General features: G+C 49.6%; 1 protein-coding gene and 1 pseudogene across 19 annotated transcripts in view; both read right to left on the bottom strand.

Moving 5' to 3' along the window:
* EHMT1 (euchromatic histone lysine methyltransferase 1) overlaps positions 1–18,068 on the bottom strand; it is a 223,349-nt gene that overhangs the window by 58,909 nt on the left and 146,372 nt on the right. For 16 of the 19 annotated variants that reach the window (XM_055350313.2, XM_055350316.2, XM_055350314.2 and 13 more), the window contains 4 exons: positions 14,854–14,999; positions 2,958–3,101; positions 1,358–1,584; positions 147–320 (listed from right to left, as the gene is read on the bottom strand). In XM_055350313.2, the coding sequence (XP_055206288.1) occupies positions 147–320; positions 1,358–1,584; positions 2,958–3,101; positions 14,854–14,999 (691 nt within the window). The remainder of the gene's footprint in view (positions 1–146; positions 321–1,357; positions 1,585–2,957; positions 3,102–14,853; positions 15,000–18,068) is intronic. The other 3 variants (XM_055350322.2, XM_055350328.2, XM_055350325.2) reach the window with 1 other exon arrangement.
* LOC129524530 (uncharacterized) lies at positions 12,135–14,821 on the bottom strand (annotated as a pseudogene).

Raw genomic sequence — 18,068 nt, 5'->3', positions numbered from 1 at the left:
AAATAGTGTGAAAATATACGAATTATTCTAACGAACAGCATTAATCAAAAAGCTGAGAAGTGCTAAAGTGACACCATGGGGAAAAACGCAGGGTGCAGATTAAAACAGGCTCTGAGACATCTCTGAAATCACATGTCAGGTCTTACTTTTCCGAGTCAAGGGCGATGAGAGCGCTCTCCAAGGTTTCCTTCCCTGGTCCCTGGGAAAGGCCGGGAGTTGGCCTCCCAAGCCCAGCAGGTCCCGTTGGATCAAAGCCCTCGGGCACGTGGGAGGCTGTACCCTGCAGCTTGTCATCCTCCGAGAGTGGTGGCCCTGCAGCACTTCAGGGGAGGAAATCGGGGAAAGGTTTATGAAAACACGAAACACGGCCTGTTCCGACTCTGACTGCCCGAGTGCGCTGTTTTCTAAGTGAGAGCTGTGGATTTGCTTACTGTCCGCTTAGTCCCTGGATTTAACGGTTCAGGATTCAGAACCAAATTTCCTGAGAAAACTAGGGCAACTTTTCCTAGACTTCTGGGCAGCGTGTTCAAATACACTCTCATGAATGAGCTTCAAGCTGAATCTATCAAGTCCTCTGCCCGCCCCAACAAAAGGAAATCCCACTGGAATTTTGATTCAAAGTGCATTAAATTTCCAGGTTAATAGGAAGGAATCGCCTTAACATGTCCACAGTTTGAGTCTCTTTTAAATAATCTTCAAGGAAGTTTATTTTCTTTATATTAGTGTCACATTTAAGTTCTTTGTTCTGCTGGGTAGTAACAAGTTTTGTTGCTGTTTTGAAAGGGTCTCTTTTGTTATTTTATTCTCAGGCAGGGAACTGCTGCTAAGGAAGAAGGCAAGCGGCTTCTATCTCTTCTTATCAGATCCTCTTACTGACTCTTTTGAGCTCTAAAAATTTTTCAGCTGTTTCTACTGGACTCTTTCAGGACGACAATTGTATCTGTCTAATATGAACACTTCTAATTATTTTAGACTTTTTTGTCTTCAGCTAAGGCCTTCAAACCTTAATACCACAGAACTCGGCCACAGACTGCAGCAGCCACCACTCGTCTATCGCTTGTGTACCAACAGGACAGTGCCGGCAACAGAAACACCACAGAGCTACATCAATGGGGGTACTGTGAAAACCAGTTCAAAACAGGCAAATGGATCTACATAACCAAACCGAAAGAGAGCAACGTATGCACAAATGGCAATAAATGAATTTCAGAGTCTTAAATGTCAGAAATCACCATAAGCATCAGCGTCAGCTCAGAGACTTCTGGAAAAAACAGCAGGAAGCAATAACGTTGAGTTAACAACTGAAACTTTTTCAGGTGGACGACTGGAGAGCCCAGCCAGAGCCTGTGCCAGGTACCTGCCCGTTGTGGTGTCGGCCCTGCCCTCCAGGGCCGAGCCCTTCTCCTGCCCGGGGACTGGTGTCACGGTCGAGGTGGTGTCTGCTTTAGCTATCGTCACCTCTTTGGCCTTGGAGCTCTCCTCCCCACAGTGGGGACAATAGCTGGCGTTATTGACTCGAGAGGCACAGTCTTTGTGGAAACGGTGAGAGATGCTGCTCTCGGGCTGACACTCCATAAAATTACCCTAAAAATGGGAGGACAAAAAAAATTGTTTCAATTGGGGTTAACATTTAGAAAAATAAAGTACTACTAAACTGGCACCGCATCCCACATCAGGCGGTCTGCAGAGTGAGCCATGGGTCGGGGTGGGGTCCAGTCTTGGCCCCAGGCATCGTTAAGAAGGAGGAACAATGCTTCCCGTGGTGCTCTCGCCCCGCAGAGAACAAGCTGAAGCCAGACAGAGGTCACTTGGTTGCCTCCAACCCACCCAGGCCCAGGAAAGCTGAGGCTGCCCGCAAAGAGAAGGCCTAAAGAAGGACCCAGAAGGCCCCTACTCTGAAGGGCGGATAGGGACAGGGACAGATGACAGCACCTCAGGGCACAGCATCAGGCAGGTGGAGCTGCCCCAGTGCCCAGCAGTGCGCAGCAGATGTGGTTTGGTGACCCAGGTGAGGCTCGAGGAGGGGCACACAGCCGTAAGAACAGCATTTTCTTGCAGAAAGCCAGAGATAAACAGATGTAGCAAAACCAAAAAAAGGATGTTTGAAGATGGGGAGGACATGCAAGGTGTGAAGTCCAAAGAAAATCCCACAAAAGTGGAAGCTCTTGGCCCAGGTTCGTAAAGGGGCAGCAGGGCATCTCTGGGTGCCTGAAGCTCACACTCACTCACACACACAGGTGCACACAGACAGACGTACAGGCAGAGGCTCACACAGATGTGTGTGTGCGCAGACACACACACACATACACACACACACACACACACACCCTACATGCACGAGGATGCCCACACAGGGGAGCTCCAAAGGGAAGCAGCCCATTCTCGGGGGGCCCTGGGCACGGCTGAGCACAGATGTTTGACACTGAAGTAACTGATGACCCAAGATCCCAGCAGAAACAGCCCAGGGCACAGCAAGGTGCTGCCACCTCTCCCAGGAGCTGTGTGCTCTGTACACCCTTATCATGGGAGGTGAATGTCCTCAGTACACCCTCGTCATGGGGGATGAACATCCTCAAAACAGCCTCCACCTGGAGTCTCCAGTACGTCACAAGCCCCTCACCACTGCTCTCAAGCCCCAGTGCCTTAGACACCATCACCCCCAACCCCCACTTCCCTCCTGTGGCCTGGAAGCCCAGGTCACACCGTCCTAGTCATCTCCAAAAGCGGCTTCCAGGCGGGAGGAGGGAAATGGGGGTTAGGGGTGAAGGTGTCTAAGGCACTGGGGCTCGACAGCGGTGGTGAGGGGCTTGTGAACACTGGAGACCTCCAGACGGACACCAGACCTGGGCCAGCTGCTGGACCACCCGACAGCAGGTGGACACAGGACAGGAACCAGCACCAGTGAGCAGACAGCAAAGCCTGCGGAGGACTCAGAGGCTGCCAGACTGGGCTCTTACCGCTGTGCAGAAGTAGCCACAGCCAGGACAGCACTGGTGCTTCACCATGCGGCCCCGGTGGTCTTCACACAGCACGAGGAGCGGGGCCTTGTTGGAGGGGCGCATCAGCTCATACTTGACCACGCTGTTTGTGCACCGGCCCAACTGCAATCAGACAAGACTGGTGGTCAATGTCAGAGTCACGAGAGGCCGGCATTCCCTCCCACCAGGCGCTGGGCAGTGCAGGCACACAAGAGCTGCTCAGCAGGTGTGGGCTGACTGAGCCGAGCCCTGCAAGGCCAGCTTGGCTTTGCGAGCACTTATCGAGCACCTGCTACACGCCTCAGCACGGGGGACAAACAGGGAGCCCAGAGAAGGAAACGCCCATCATCTGCACAACCTGCAGGAGGCAGCGGCACATGAGCAGGTCCAGTGGGCCAGGCGCGCCCACACCCACCAGATCCAGGGGGCCAGGCGCGCCCACACCCACCAGATCCAGGGGGCCAGGCGCGCCCACACCCACCAGATCCAGGGGGCCAGGCGTGCCCACACCCACCAGATCCAGGGGGCCAGGCACGCCCACACCCACCAGATCCAGGGGGCAGGCGTGCCCACACCCACCAGATCCAGGGGGCCAGGCGTGCCCACACCCACCAGATCCAGGGGGCCAGATGCGACCACACCCACCAGATCCAGGGGGCCAGGCGCGCCCACACCCACCAGATCCAGGGGGCCAGATGCGACCACACTCACCAGATCCGGGGGCCAGGCGTGCCCACACCCACCAGATTCAGGGGGCCAGACACGACCACATCCACCAGATCCAGTGGGCCAGGTGTGCCCATATCCACTCACATGCTCCTACCAGAGGGCCAGCTGCTCAACTCTGGCAGAAGTCAAGGAATGTTCTGGGGTGAGAGGGGTTCTGGGCTGGGTATCCAGGAAACATGAACGTATACCTGGCAGGACAGTCCAGGCCATCACAGGCCAGCAGTGGGCAGCGGTACAATGAATCTGTGGGAGCCCCAAGGATTCTGGGGCAGCCAGAGGAACCTGCACACAGGGCGAGGAGCAGGACACAGAGTCTGGGGCCTGACTGGGGAACATGGTCACTGGAGGGTTCTGAGAGGACCAGGACTTGAAGGCACCTGTGGAGGTGGAAGCACTGAGGGCACCCAGGATGCCAGGCACTCTGCAGCACACCAGACAAAGCCTTACAGGTTTGCTACGGAAAGTCCTCTGATAGCCAATAAGAAAACAAGAAGTAGCCCCCCAAAAAATAAGCAAATAATTGAGTGGCAATTCACTAAAGAAGAACTACAAATGCCCCCCAAAGGAAATTACACAAAGAAATTCAACATAAAAAGCCTCTGACATTCTTCGTATTCGGTCTGGCACACTGCAAAGCTGGTGTCTGTGGGGTCTGCAGAGATGACACACCATCACTGTGAGTTCTGTCCAAACTTCACAGCAAGCAACTTGGAGACATGAATCAATTACAAATACATATTCTTAAGATTCCACTTGAAGATATAATTAAGTGCACAAACATGTATCTAGAAGGACCCAGCTTTTGCAATAACAGAAAAGTAGGAACAACCAACCTGTCTACTTGCAGAAGAGTGGCTGCAGGGCATGCTCAGGTGGCATAAATGACCTACCCTGAAGCCAGCAAGAGACTTCTCGATGCCCAAATGAGGCTGCATTAGAATCACCCAGGCAACTTTTTTAAAAGACAGTCTGGGCCCCACCCCATACCTATGGAACAAGACCTGAAAGGCGTAGAACCAGGGCATGTACATCCTGAAAAAATGCCCCCTCCACACCACCACCACCAAATGCTTCTGCAGTGACTCCCTGGTTCAGGACCAGTGGCTGCAGGGCACTTGTAGTTACTGACTTTGAAAAATGTTTACATTAAAGGAAAAACAAGTTATTTTCAAAAATTCAATGTGGTTATACACATAGAAGTCTAGGAGGACATACAAAAGTACTAAGAATGATTCCCTCAGTTTTGGAATAAAAAGTGATTTTACTTTCTTATTCATGCATGTATGTAGTATCTGGATTATTTTACAATCGGCATGCATTATTTTTACAATCATAAAAACGATAATGCTGTATGATTCTGGCTCTGTGCTGTATAACAAGGAAACAGAGAACGGAGCTGCGGGGTCAGGGGTCTAGGCAGAACGGCAGGAGAATGTAAGGAAGGAGATGTTCTGGGAAGGATATATCAAATAAATGACAATGGGATCCAGTTAGGGTTGGGAAAAAAGAGATAAAACAAAGAATCCTTTAACAAGGTGGGAAAAACACAGATGCATTAGGGGTGGTCCCACTGAGGTCACCATGGGTGGGAGGGGCACCCCGGGTCCACCACAGCAGAGCACAGATTCACCGACTGCTGACCGGATCCTGAAGGAGGGACCAGAACAAGAAAGGAGCCCACCACAGGGAGGGGCTGTGCTTTCAGGACAGAAAGCAGCTGAAATAGGTACTGACTTCGCAAAGTAGAGATAACCCAAACCTGCTTGCCTGAAGGTGGGTTCGCACCGGCAGAACCCTGGAAAGGCTAAAGAATCAGGGCCAGCTTTGGTGGCAGGGGCTGAGCTGGTGTAAATACAGAGCTGGCGAGGCGGAGCCTCAGATGAGGTCCATGCAGCTAGGCACCCCACCTGGCGCAGGTGAGGGGTCATCCTCTGCAGAGGTGGCCACAGAGCTCACTATCCACTCTCCACACAAGCCCACCGCTACAAAACGGTTTCCTATTTTTTTAATGTCTCGCTGTTTTATTAAATATTCTATTAAGAAAACTTTCAAAAATAGAGACAAAAGTAAAATGTATCCCCATGTGCCCATGCCTGATTTCAAAAATTACCAGTATTTTCCCTTCTCGTTCAAGCCATCCCCTATAACCTTTTGTGCTTGGAGAGGTGTGCTGGTATATTTAACAAAGTACCTAGGGGTAAAATGATGCCATTTTAACCATAAATAACTCCATATGCACTGCTAACAAATCATACTTCATATAACCTTAGAACCATTATCACGTGGAACACAGGTAGCACTTTCTCAGCGCCATTTAATACCTAGTGCCCACAGGCTCTGCATGGTGGGCTTATTAGGACACAGCGGGGTGTGCAGCTGTCCTGGGCTAGCCTTTCATCAGCTGTGGGAATGCCCTCCCTTCCTTCCTCTTCCTTGGATCTGGTTTAAACCAGATCTGGGCTCCACTGTGGGCCCCGCTCCTGGGCGAGATACAAAAGCCTCCAAGTTGGGGTCCCCTGTGACTCATCCCAGCTGTTCTGCCGCTCAGGTCTGCCGATAGGGCCCCTCCCTTCCTGCCCAGCGGCACCCTCTCTGCCCGACGCTGCCCGAGCAAGCATGAACAGACAAAGTCCAAAGGTGGGAACAGCACTGCTGTAGCCAAAACGCCCCGGCACCCCTGTCTCCTCAGTAAGACCCCAGCACCCCCATCTCCTCGGTAAAACCATGTCGTCCAGCAAGGTGCTCGCCTGTGGTGAGCTAAGACGAAAGAAACTGAAGCCAACCAGCCAAGACCAGGACTCCGAGGAGCACAGAGACGTGCAGACAGAGAAGAGTTTGTGGGAGACACTAGCACGATTATGCTCAAAGACATGGGAGACAGCAGGGCACAATGGCTCACGGCTGTAAACCCGAGGTGGGAGGATCACCTGAGGTCAGGACTTTGAGACCAGCCTGGCCAACATAGGGAAACTCCGTCTCTATTAAAATGCAAAAACATTAGCCGGGCATGGTGGCGAGCACCTGTAATCCCAGTGACTTGGGAGGCTGAGGCACAAGAACTACTTGAACTCAGGAGGAGGAGGCTGCAGTGAGCAGAGATTACGCCACTGCACTCCAGCCTGTGTGACAGAGCAAGACTCCATCTCAAAAAAAAAAAAAAAACATGGAAGATGGAGGCAGCTCTGAGGGGAGAACTGGAGGGCCACAGTGTCCGTGACATGAGAGAGAACACTTCAGAATTCAAAGGCTCAAAATAGTTATCTTCTGAGCAATGTGTCTTAAGAACTAAAGGTTATGCACCACCAAGACAAGAGTAAAGTGAAGATATGTGATCCAGCAACTTGACGTGTCTGAGAATACAAACATGCAATTCTATCAGTTTGGGAATGGGTTTATAACAAGTACACAGAAAACAAAAAAATGAATGGGGAGGCAATGATTAGCTCTAAGGAAAACAAACAAAACAAAGTCACTCAAGAAAGGAAAGGCAATCCAGGCAGCTGTGAGTGCCTCCCCCAGCAGGACACAGCCTGGAAGCTGCAGCCCCAGGGAACCAGACCCATTGCTCACTCTTCTCTTTGGTTCGCTCCTGGGTGCTCACAGGAGGCAGGGAAGGTGGAGACCAGAAGCCTCCTTGGTGTGAGGCTTACATGGATCCTTCTGTCTTGCTGAACAAGGTGGCTGGCTGGGAGGGAAGCGAACCCTACGGCCTGGGGCACAGGTGAAAGATTATGGCTGTCACAGCTATAGGGGAGGTACCTAGTGTCCAACGGGATACTGCTCAGCACCAAACAACGAGCAGGGCAGCCCCTTCTTCCCCCCAGAGAATTACTTGGCCCAACACATCAAAAATATTGAGGTTGAAAAGTCTTGCACTAGAGAAATCTGAACCCACTGTCAAGAGAGAGAAACATCAACAGAAGCACACTCAGAGATGACTGAAACGTTGTACTACAGACCAGGAATTTCAAGAACATCAGCATAAAACGCTAGAAACAAACAGTACCAGAGATAAATGCCTTTGACTGGCTCATAAGTATACTCAACAAAGAAGAACTGGTGAATAATTTTAAAGGCCAACATAAATTATCTAAAACTAAAATGGAAAGAGAAAAAAAGAGGAGGGCATTGAAGAGCTGTGGGACAACGTCAAACAATCTAACGTGTGTACAAGGAATCCCAGAAAGAAAGAAAAAAACACAAGACTGAAGAAATAAAGTGGGCCGGGCACAGTGACTCACACCTGTAATCCCAGCACTTTGGGAGGCCGAGGCAGGCGGATCACCTGAGCTCAGGAGTTCCACACCAGCCTGGGCAAGATGACAAAACCCTGTCTCTACTAAAAATACAAAAATTAGCCAGGTGTGGTGGCGCAAGTGTATAGTCCCAGCTATTTGTGGGGCCAAGGCAGGAGAATTGCTTGAGCCCAGGAGGTTGAGGCTGCACTGTGTCGTGTTCACGCCACTGAACTCCAGCCTGGGTGACAAAGTAAGACCCTGTCTCAAAAAAAAGGAAAAGAAAAAGGAAAAGGAAAGAAAAAAAGTGATAGCTGGCTAAGCATTTCTTAAACATAAATAGAGATCAAGTCAAAGATCCAAGAAGCTCAGCGAAACCTAAACAAAATAAATACCAAAAAAGCAAAACAAAACAACAAAACCCACCACACTCAGGCACATCATTTTCAAACTGCTGAAAACCAAAGCAAATATTGGTGGCAGACAGAGAAAAATGACATATAGTATGCAAAGGAACAAAGGCAAGTTCAGCCAATGTCTCATTAGAAACCATGCAGGCCACACTCGAGTAACCTCTTTAAGGGCTGGGGGTGGGGAACTGCCAACCCAGAATTCTATATCCCTGGAAGTAAGTATCTTTGAAAAATTAAGACAAAAGAACTTTTTCAAACAAACAAAAGCTGAGAGAATTCATTATCAGCAGCCTTGTGCTACCAAAAAAAAAGTTATTGGGAAGTCTTTAGATACAATGTAATAATACCACAAAGACAGAAATTTGGATACAAAGGAATAAAGATCTCTGGATATGTTTAAGATGAAGGTTAAACTATTCTTATGTTTAATCAAACTAAAAAAAATACTTCAAGCAAAAATAATAGCCAATATACTGTAGAGTTTTAGCATATATAAAATTAAAACGCAGAAACAAGATACAAGACAGGACCTACTGTAAGATTCTTACACTGTATGTTATGTGATATAATGATTTGTTGGAGGTAGACTGTGATAAATTAAAGATGTGTATTGTACACTCCAGGGAAACCATTCAAAACATTAGAAAAAAGTTCAAATAATAAAGCCAATATTGAAATAAATTGGAATCATAAAAAATTCAAATTCAAAAGAATGCAGAAAAGGCTGGGTGTGGTAGCTCACGCCTGTAATCTCAGCAATTTGAGAGGCTGAGGCGGGAGGATCACCTGAGCTCAGGAGTTCGACACCAGCCTGGCCAACATGGGGAAACCCCGTCTCTACTAAAAATACAAAAAATTAGCCGGGCGTGGTGGCAGGCTCCTGTAATCCCAGCTACTTGGGAGGCTGAGGCAAGAGAATCGCTTGAACCTGGGAGGCAGTGATTGCAGTGAGCCGAGATCCCGCCACTGCACTCCAACCTGGGCAACAAGAGTGAAACTCTGTCTCAGAAAAAAAAAAAAAAAAAAAACCACACAGAAAATGAAGAAAAAAGGAAAACAGATGGTATAAGTGGAAAAACTATTACGATGTTAGCCTGCAATCCAGCCATATTAATACTTACATTAAATGGAGATAATCTAAATATATCAACTTAACAAAGCGACTGTGATGCAGTCATGTCTCACGTAACAACACGGTGTGTTCTGGGAAATGTGTCACTGGGTGATTTTGCTGGTCTGAACATCACAGGCTGTACTTGCATGAGCCTAAATGGTGTTGCCCACTCCACACTCAGGTTATGGTACCCAATGTTGCTCCTGGGCTACAAAGTTGTACAAACATGACTGTACTGAATACTGTAGGCAGCTGTAATACAACAGGAAGTATATGTACATCTAAACATATCTGATCACAAAAAATGTGCACTAAAAATACAAAACAGGTTGAACACCCCAAATCCAAAAATCTGAAATGCAAAATGTTCCAAAATCCAAAATTTTCTGAGGGCCAATATGACGTTCAACAGAAATGTTCATTGAGGCATTTTGAATTTTTTTTTAATTTGAGATGGAGTCTTGCTCTGTCGCCCAGGCTGGAGTGCAGTAGTGAGATCTTGGCATGCTGCAATCTCCACCTCCCGGGTTCAAGAGATTCTCCTGTCTCAGCCTCCCAAGTAGCTCGGATTACAAGCTCCCGCCACCACGCCCATCTAATTTTTGTATTTTTGGTAGAGACTGGATTTCCCCATGTTGGCCGGGCTGGTTTTGAACTCCTGACCTCAAGCAATCCACCCACCTCAGTCTCCCAAAGTGCTGGGATTATAGGCGTGAGCCACCTCACCCTGCTCTCAGATTTTTGAATTTGGGATGCACAACTGGTAAGTATAATGCAAATATTCCAAAATCCAAAATGAAATCCAAAACACTTCTGGTCCCAAGCATTTTGAGTAAGTGATACTCAACCTGTATTACACCTTATCAGACCACCTTCATAGATACGGTCCATCGTTGGCTGAACACTGTTACGCAGCACGTGACTGTGTTAGATAAAAGGGCAAAACCATGGTGGCAGCTCCAATCCCAGCTACTCAAGAGGCTGAGGCAGGAGGGTCGCTTGAGTACAGGAGTTTGAATCTGCACTGAGTTCTGCCTGCACCGCTGCACTCCAGCCTGGGCAGCAGAGTGGCACACTGTCTCTAAAAAATAAAAGTAGGCTGGGCACGGTGGCTCACACTTACAATCTCAGCATTGTGCGAGGCCAAGGCAGGTGGATAGCTTGAGCCCAGAAGTTCAAGACCAGCCTGGGGAACATAGTGAGATACCATCTCTACAAAATAAAAATATTAAAACTTAGCTGGGCGTGGTGTTGCATGACTGTAGTCCCAGCCACTCAGGAGGCTCAGCTGGGAGAATCACCTGAGCCCCAAAGGTGGAGGCTGCAATGAGAGCCACTGCATTCCAGCCTGGGGGTCCAAGTGAGAACCTGTCTCGAAAAATAAAATAAAGCAAAATTTTTCTTTATTAAAAGAGCAAATCCAACTACATGCTGTCTACAAGAAAGCCACTTTAAATTTAAAGACAGAGACAGACTAAAAGCAAAAGTGTAGAAAATGATGTACCGTGCAAACATTAATCAAAAGAAAGCTGAGTAGCTATGTTAATATCAGACAACACAGCCTTTGAAACAAAACAGGTAGTTTTTGTTTTTGTTTTCGTTTCTGTGACGGAGTCTCACTCTGTCGCCCAGGCTGAAGAACCGCAGCACGACTGACGCTCACTGCAACCGTCGCCTCCCAGGCTCAAGCAATTCTCCTGCCTCAGCCTCCCAAGTAGCTGGGACTACAGGCAGGCGCCACCACAAGTGGCTACTTTTTGTATTTTCAGTAGAGATGCTGTTTCCCCATGTTGGCCACGATGGTCTCAAACTCCTGAGCTCAAGTGATCTGCCTGCTTCGGCCTCCCCAAGTGCTGGGATTACAGGCATAAGCCACTGTGCCTGGCCTGAGACATGTCTCTCTATAAAACCATTCCAGTGAACAATGAATAATAAATGATAAAATCAGCACCATTTTGAAACCTCCAATGAATAAACAACAAATGCAGGTGTTAAGCATCAGCAGCTGCCAATACCAGAGAAAGTGAGACAGCCAGACAACATGGCCCTTCATTTTGGGCTAAACCCTCCCCACACTCAAGAGTACTACAAAGGGGCCAAACTTGTAAGGCTGTTGAATTTTTTTTAAGAGATGGGGTTTCATCATGTTGCCCAGGCTGGTCTTGAACTCCTGGGCTCAAGCAATCCTTCTGCCTCGACCTCCCATTTTACAGACATGAGCTACTGCACCCGGCCTTGGCAGGTTTTGCAAGAAACACAGAGGAACCTGCTGAGTTGCCACCTAAGTGTGGGATTCACAGAATCCAGATTATGGGAGCCTCGAAGCTTCCAACAGCCTGGGTTGTTCAACAGACACGTTGAAAGAAAAAGAAGGGACCGAGAACAATATAGAAACTGAAGGACAGATGGGCAGCAGTGCCACAGGGGAAGCTACAAACCTAAACAGTGAAACTGACCCTGGAAGTGGGCGCTGGGGGAGTCGGGACAGAGGCTGCTGGGCGGGGCTGCCGGGAAGAACACAAGCGGGGACAGGCTGGGGGCGGCGGGGGCAGGGGGAGCGGGGCAGTGAGGGGAGTGGGGCGGGGGGGTCAGGCTCCGCTTCTCCACCTTGGCGGTGTTTACCAGAGCTCAGCTGAAGTTGGTTTGTTCAGCCCAATGTTTGTTTTGTATGGTCTTCGGGATCTACGTTTAATTTAATTTAATTTATTATTATTTTGAGTTTTCTATCCAAAAAATAAGTGAGAGCCCAAGGGATCTGTGTTTAATTTTAAACAAAAAAAGCTTACCACACATTGAATACAGAGAAGACCGTGAGTTCTTAAGAATGCTAAGGGAGAAAGGGAGGTGGAGAGGGGACAGAGAGAAGCAAAATCAAGCCCTCCGGAGATACCACTAGAGGTTGTTAGGGCACCCATTCACTACTCTGCAAAGACAAGTAGCTATTTATTCTGCCAATCCCGGCTGAAGCTTGTTTCAGAGGTACGAAACAGCCCTAGCAGATGTGGGGAAGTTCTTCTGTACCAAAGAATTCCAGCCTGTACTTGCAGGAGGAATGACAGAATGGCAAAATCACCATTTTGAAACTTTGAATGAAACAATGGATGCAGGCAGTGGTCACCAAGGACAATACGGCCTTCGGGCGGACAGGCAGCCGCCTCAGAAACCCAGAGCCTTCTCAGCACCACTCCCAGCGCACGAACCTCCACAGCATTTTCGCCAGAATTAAATCATAAAATAAAAATCTTAGGTACTTGAATGTAAACCAAGTCTTTGAATCTAACTTTCAGGCTATAGGAACTAAGGCAAATGACTGAAACAACACAAGAAAGTTATGAGCTAAGTCCAGAATCTGGAATCCAGATTCTTTTAGCCAACAGTGTGGCAAATGGGAAGAAGCAGGGGACAGAGAGAATGTTCTGGGTGAAAGAAACACAAAAGACTTAAGAGACATTGCAGCAGATTGATTTAATGAGTGGAACCAGTTTGGATCCAATTAGAAAGAGAGAAAAAAAGTAAAAGGCATTTTGTCAACAGACCTTTGACCATGGACTAGGCACTAAATAATAACAGGAAATTGTTATTTTTGTTACACGTGAAAAGCATTGCTGTTATGTGAGACAATGGTCCATTTTTGATCTTAATAGAAACACACTGTGCTATTCAGTAGTAAAATGGGGTTTGCTTTAAAACAGTAAGTAGTTCAAAACCAAGAAAGAAGGGTGGGAGAGAACGCTGGTGACAGAGGAGCCGAGTCGAGGGTTCCAAAGGCTAACTGCGCCCTCACTTGTCACTATGGAAAGTTCTTTTGAAACAAGTGAGGGTCTCTGCAGAGGGGCTGAGTGTGGCAGAACATGCAGCGAGTGACATGAACACTCAGAGGTGGGAAAAGCTGTCACACAGGGAGCCCACTGGGCACATGTGCCACAGATGAGAGGCGCTGAAGCAGATGTCGCCTAGCTGGGATGAGACAAAAGCAACGCCAGTGTCGGAGTCTGGGTAAAGGCACGTGCACCGGAAACGTGGAGATACAGAGAGAAAAGTCACAGGGAAGCACGTGTCACACGGGGATCTGACTCCACTGGATCCTGTTTAACACCTACGGAGAAGGAGAAGAGGAGGAGAACCAGTGGTTCTCAAAGTGTGGTCTCTGGACCAGAAGCATCAGGAGAAACGGGGAACACTCTAGAAAAGCAAAATCCCAGCCAGGCCAGACCTGCTGAATCAGAAACCCTGGCCACGCCAACAGGCACCAGGGTGAGGGCCATGGGCGAAACTGACTGGCCTGTTCCAGGGCTCTGCCCGCTCCTCCCGGGTGCTGCCCATGCTCCCCGACACAGCGGTCGGGCCTGACCTTTGGAACAAGGCTGCCATTCCTGCCTTCCTCACAGCAGGCCAGTGAGTCTGGAGGCACCACCTGGCCCCTCTCACGGGCCTCACCTGCATCACCTGGGCGACGGCCGATGCTGCACAGGCTGCCGTGAGACCTGGAGGAGCGCCCTACGCAAAAGGCTTGGAATACTGCCCAGCATTGCTACAGGGATGGTTGTCCTGCTCACAGCCCACTTATTTCCACAATGTGCAGCTAAGACGCAATAATCGAGCTGAAGATGGATCCGCTGGCCAGTAAGACCAGGAAACTCGTGGAAGCCACAGCCTGACACACCCCTCAGGAAGCAGACGACACTAATGGCCACAGCAAATGCAAGCCCGGGGCAGCCAGACACGAGCAGTGTGACTGCATGTGGTGCCTCTCGGCCTGGTGCCAACAAGCCTCCTGCTCGGACCCTCACCATGGCCAGCCATGGTCATGAGGCTCTAAGGGCTGAAAGAAATCTTGTTAAAAAGAACTGGAGAAATTCTCAGAAAACATTAATTCCGTCTGTGCTCTGCCTGCTCCCCCCTCCTGTCCCAGAGGCAGCAGAGACGGGACGTGCTGAACCCTCTGAGTCTGTGATCCCCGGTGAAAGGAGGGAGGTGGCCGAGGCCCAGCCCTTGCGGGGCCTGCCCTGCAGGAAACCACAGTTCTGGGCAGTTCTGGACTCAGCTTGGTGTGACTATCCTGCCTCAATCTACTCACTTTGTTTATAGCAAGGTAGGAAAAACCTTGACAAAACCATGATCATAAAAAAGAAATACAACAGGCCATTTTCATTCAAAGACTTTGTCTACACAGTCCTCCTTTTTAACAAGCTCTAGACCTGTGTTTCATCATCTGCCGTGATCTCACTGTTGGGATCTGCTCGATTGGTTCTGCGCAGAATCCACTCAGGCTCCCGCCCTGGTCACGCAGCACAACTCACTCGAGGGGCTGTCGGGGCCCCTGCTGGGCTGGGCTTTCTCACTCACTCCTCGTGGCTGCTTTAAATGAAAACAAACGTGCTTACTTCATGGTCCACGCTCTCTGTAGCCATGCACTGGTTGTTGGCCAGCGTGGTGATCTCTCGACTCTTCGGTGTTTCCATCCGGCAGCTGCAGAGAGGCACTTCCTGGAGGCCGTCTGTCTCCAGCACATCTGGACCGTTGGCCAACCCTAACGTCACACAGACACATGTCAGCTCATGCAATCCTGACCTCAAAAGAACATCTAGAAAGTGATCGATTATAGTCTCAACAGTGATCTCACACGCCAGGAAATGAAAGCAATGTGGTTGATTACCCAGCACAAACAGCCCTGCGCGGGGCGGGGATGGCCACCACCTGGGCAACATGAATGGGCGGCCTGTGCCTCCCCAGCTAACAAACCCCCTGACAGGGTCTCGAGAGGCACCTATTAACCTGTGTTCTCAGGTTCTCAGGACCCAGGACACAAGTTCCAAAGCCAGAGGCTGGTACCTCTGGCAGTAGCTCCTAAATCTTCTGCTTTCAAACAAAAGAGCATTCACTGCCCTTTAAGACCTTGTTTTCCTACTTGGTTTTAGAATGGCAGCCACAAAAAAAAAAAAAAAAATCAGTTTGGAAGGTTTTAATAACGGTTCATCTATTATCTAGAATCCCACTCACCTACTACAATAGTCCAAAGAGCCCATTTATTAGGCTGAAAGAGGAAAGCACCAGGAAAAACAAGGAAAGATAAACTAGAGGAGAATTAGAGCTCAATATGCAGCTGACAATGACGGCATAGTCCATAGGGAAGGCTGCAGCAGGGCCGTGGTCAGGCAGGCAGCCTTGGGCCCGTCCCAGCACAGCCAGGGCTGGTGCCCCCATGCCCTGCCCCAGCCCGGGATGGGAGAGACGGGCAAGGCCAAGGCTGTTGAGCGGCAGGGGCGGGGGTGGAGGGCACCGCCAGGAAGACCCTTAAGCTTGGCAAGTGGCTACAGTGGGTGCCGCTCCCAAAGGAAGCCAGATCGCATTTCACGTTTTCTTTCTTGTTAAACAGTCAAAGCAGAAATAGAAGGTGAATCATTGTCTCAAATACTCACTATTACCTCTCTTAATTAAAAATAATTAACTCTTGGCTGGGCGCGGTGGCTCACGCCTGTAATCCCAGCACTTTGGGAGGCCAAGGCGGGCAGATCACGAGGTCAGGAGATCAAGACCCTCCTGGACAACATGGTGAAACCCCGTCTCTATTAAAAAATAAAATAAAAAAATTAGCTGGGCATGGGGCACGTGCCTGTAATCCCTGCTACTCAGGAGGCTGAGGCAGGAGAATCACTTGAACCAGGGAGTCGGAGGTTGTAGTGAGCCGAGATTGTGCCACTGCACTCCAGTCTGGCAACAGAGTGAGACTCCGTCTCAAAAAAAAAAAAATTAACTCTTGTTTTCACATCTAAAAATATAGTGTTAAAGTAAATTAAAATGGAGACCAAGACTAAAAAATCCTTGAACAGACAAAGCCAGTTGAGCCAAGGAGGCCATCTTGACCTTGCTTGATTTGAAAACAAAGGATATCTTGGGCTACTTCTGGCAAATGCCTATAGTAAAGAAAAATAAAACTTAAGCTCTACCATTCAGAAGCAGCCAACCAATCTCTAGAACTAGGGACTTTCCAGCAGGGACAGAACAAACGAGGAAACTGCGTCATGAACCAGTGGGGTGTTTTCCTGGCTTTACTCCCACGTTCACCCTAAAAATCCTTCCCCTCGTGTTTCCTCAGTGCAGCTCCCAACGTGCTTCTGCTTTGGAGCTGCCTCGTTCATGAATCGCTGCTCAAGGAAACCCTTTAAAAGCTGCACTGTGCCTTAGTGCATCTTTTTATTTTTTCTGAGCCAGAGTCTCGCTCTGTCGCCCAGGCTGGAGTGCAGTGGCGCGATCTCGGCTCACTGCAAGCTCCGCTCCCCAGGTTCAAGCCATTCTCCCGCCTCAGCCTCCCGAGTAGCTGGGACTACAGGCGCCCGCCACCACGCCCGGCTAATTTTTTGTATTTTAGTAGAGACGGGGTTTCACTGTGTTAGCCAAGATGGTCTTGATCTCCTGACCTTGTGATCTGCCCGCCTCGGCCTCCCAAAGTGCTGGGATTACAGGCGTGAGCCGCCCTGCCAACCTCTTAGTGCATCTTTTACCAACACCCACGCTGAGTCACCACAGCCGCTTCTGTCTGTCTCTAGCCCATTTGGAATCTGATATTGGTCACGGCCAGGAGAGAATCCAAATCTGTGCAAAGAGCCAAAAAGCACGTGAACGGTCCACGCTGCCGTCAAGGACTCTGTGCAGGAGGCACTTCCTAATCATGTGCTGCCCGAGGTCCCAGCCTCGCCTCTGGATCACCCATACCCCTAAAGACCAGGAAAACGATGAAGTGAAACTTGAATTCGAATCACTACAAGTTTAAAGCTGTGGGGGGGCCTCTGAGATGATCCTGCTCAGCAACCTGATTTTTAAAAGGAGAAAACACACACAAACCCCACAACGCTGTGAGATAACTGTCCTACCACAGCACTCGCCGACAGCGGCCAAGAGGCTGCAGTGAGATAGGTAAGAACCCAGGGCCTACACGCTTGGATAACAATGCAGTGGCTCAGACACCTCCGTGGAGGTGGAGTGTTTCTGTTCCCGCAGTGGAACTACCAGGGACATCAAACGAAATGATTGAAGCAAGCCTCAAGCAATCAACCTCCACCAAGTTCTGCCTCTCCCGCCCTAGCCCACATTGCCATGGTTACCGACTCCTGGCCTCTCCCAGGCTCAGACCCTCTGCCTCCTGTCGCTGCTGGGTGACATCGCCATTCAGCCTCAATAAGGCAGGCCCAAGAGCAAGGCTACGGGGAAAGAGACGAATGCATACAGAGAGGACTTCTCATCTTCATATTCTCCTTGGCCCAAGGCTCAAGCCTGGACCCCCTGAACCACAACCAGCGGCACCACCTGCCCCCACTGACCCGCTCAGCACACTCCACAGGCCGATCGCGCCTGTCCCATCTGAGACGCACACCACCCAGGTCTCCCAGAGCCCCAGGCCCCATCCAGCGCCACTTGACCACTGCCTCCCGCTGGGGTCCCGGGCCACACGGCCAGCACCAGCACAGAGGGCGCCACCGCCTGTCTCTTCCACGCACTGATGATCTCCATCAAGAGCATGACTGAACAGGCCAATCGCTGCCTGACCAATCGGTGCTGATCAAACACAGGTAAATCAATTCTGGGAGGCAGTTTACAAAAC

This window comes from Gorilla gorilla, chromosome 13 (assembly GCF_029281585.2).
Source record: "Gorilla gorilla gorilla isolate KB3781 chromosome 13, NHGRI_mGorGor1-v2.1_pri, whole genome shotgun sequence".
In the NCBI taxonomy this organism is placed as follows: domain Eukaryota; kingdom Metazoa; phylum Chordata; class Mammalia; order Primates; family Hominidae; genus Gorilla; species Gorilla gorilla.
Note: the sequence above shows the minus strand (reverse complement) of the source record. Positions and strands in the feature narration are given on the sequence as shown.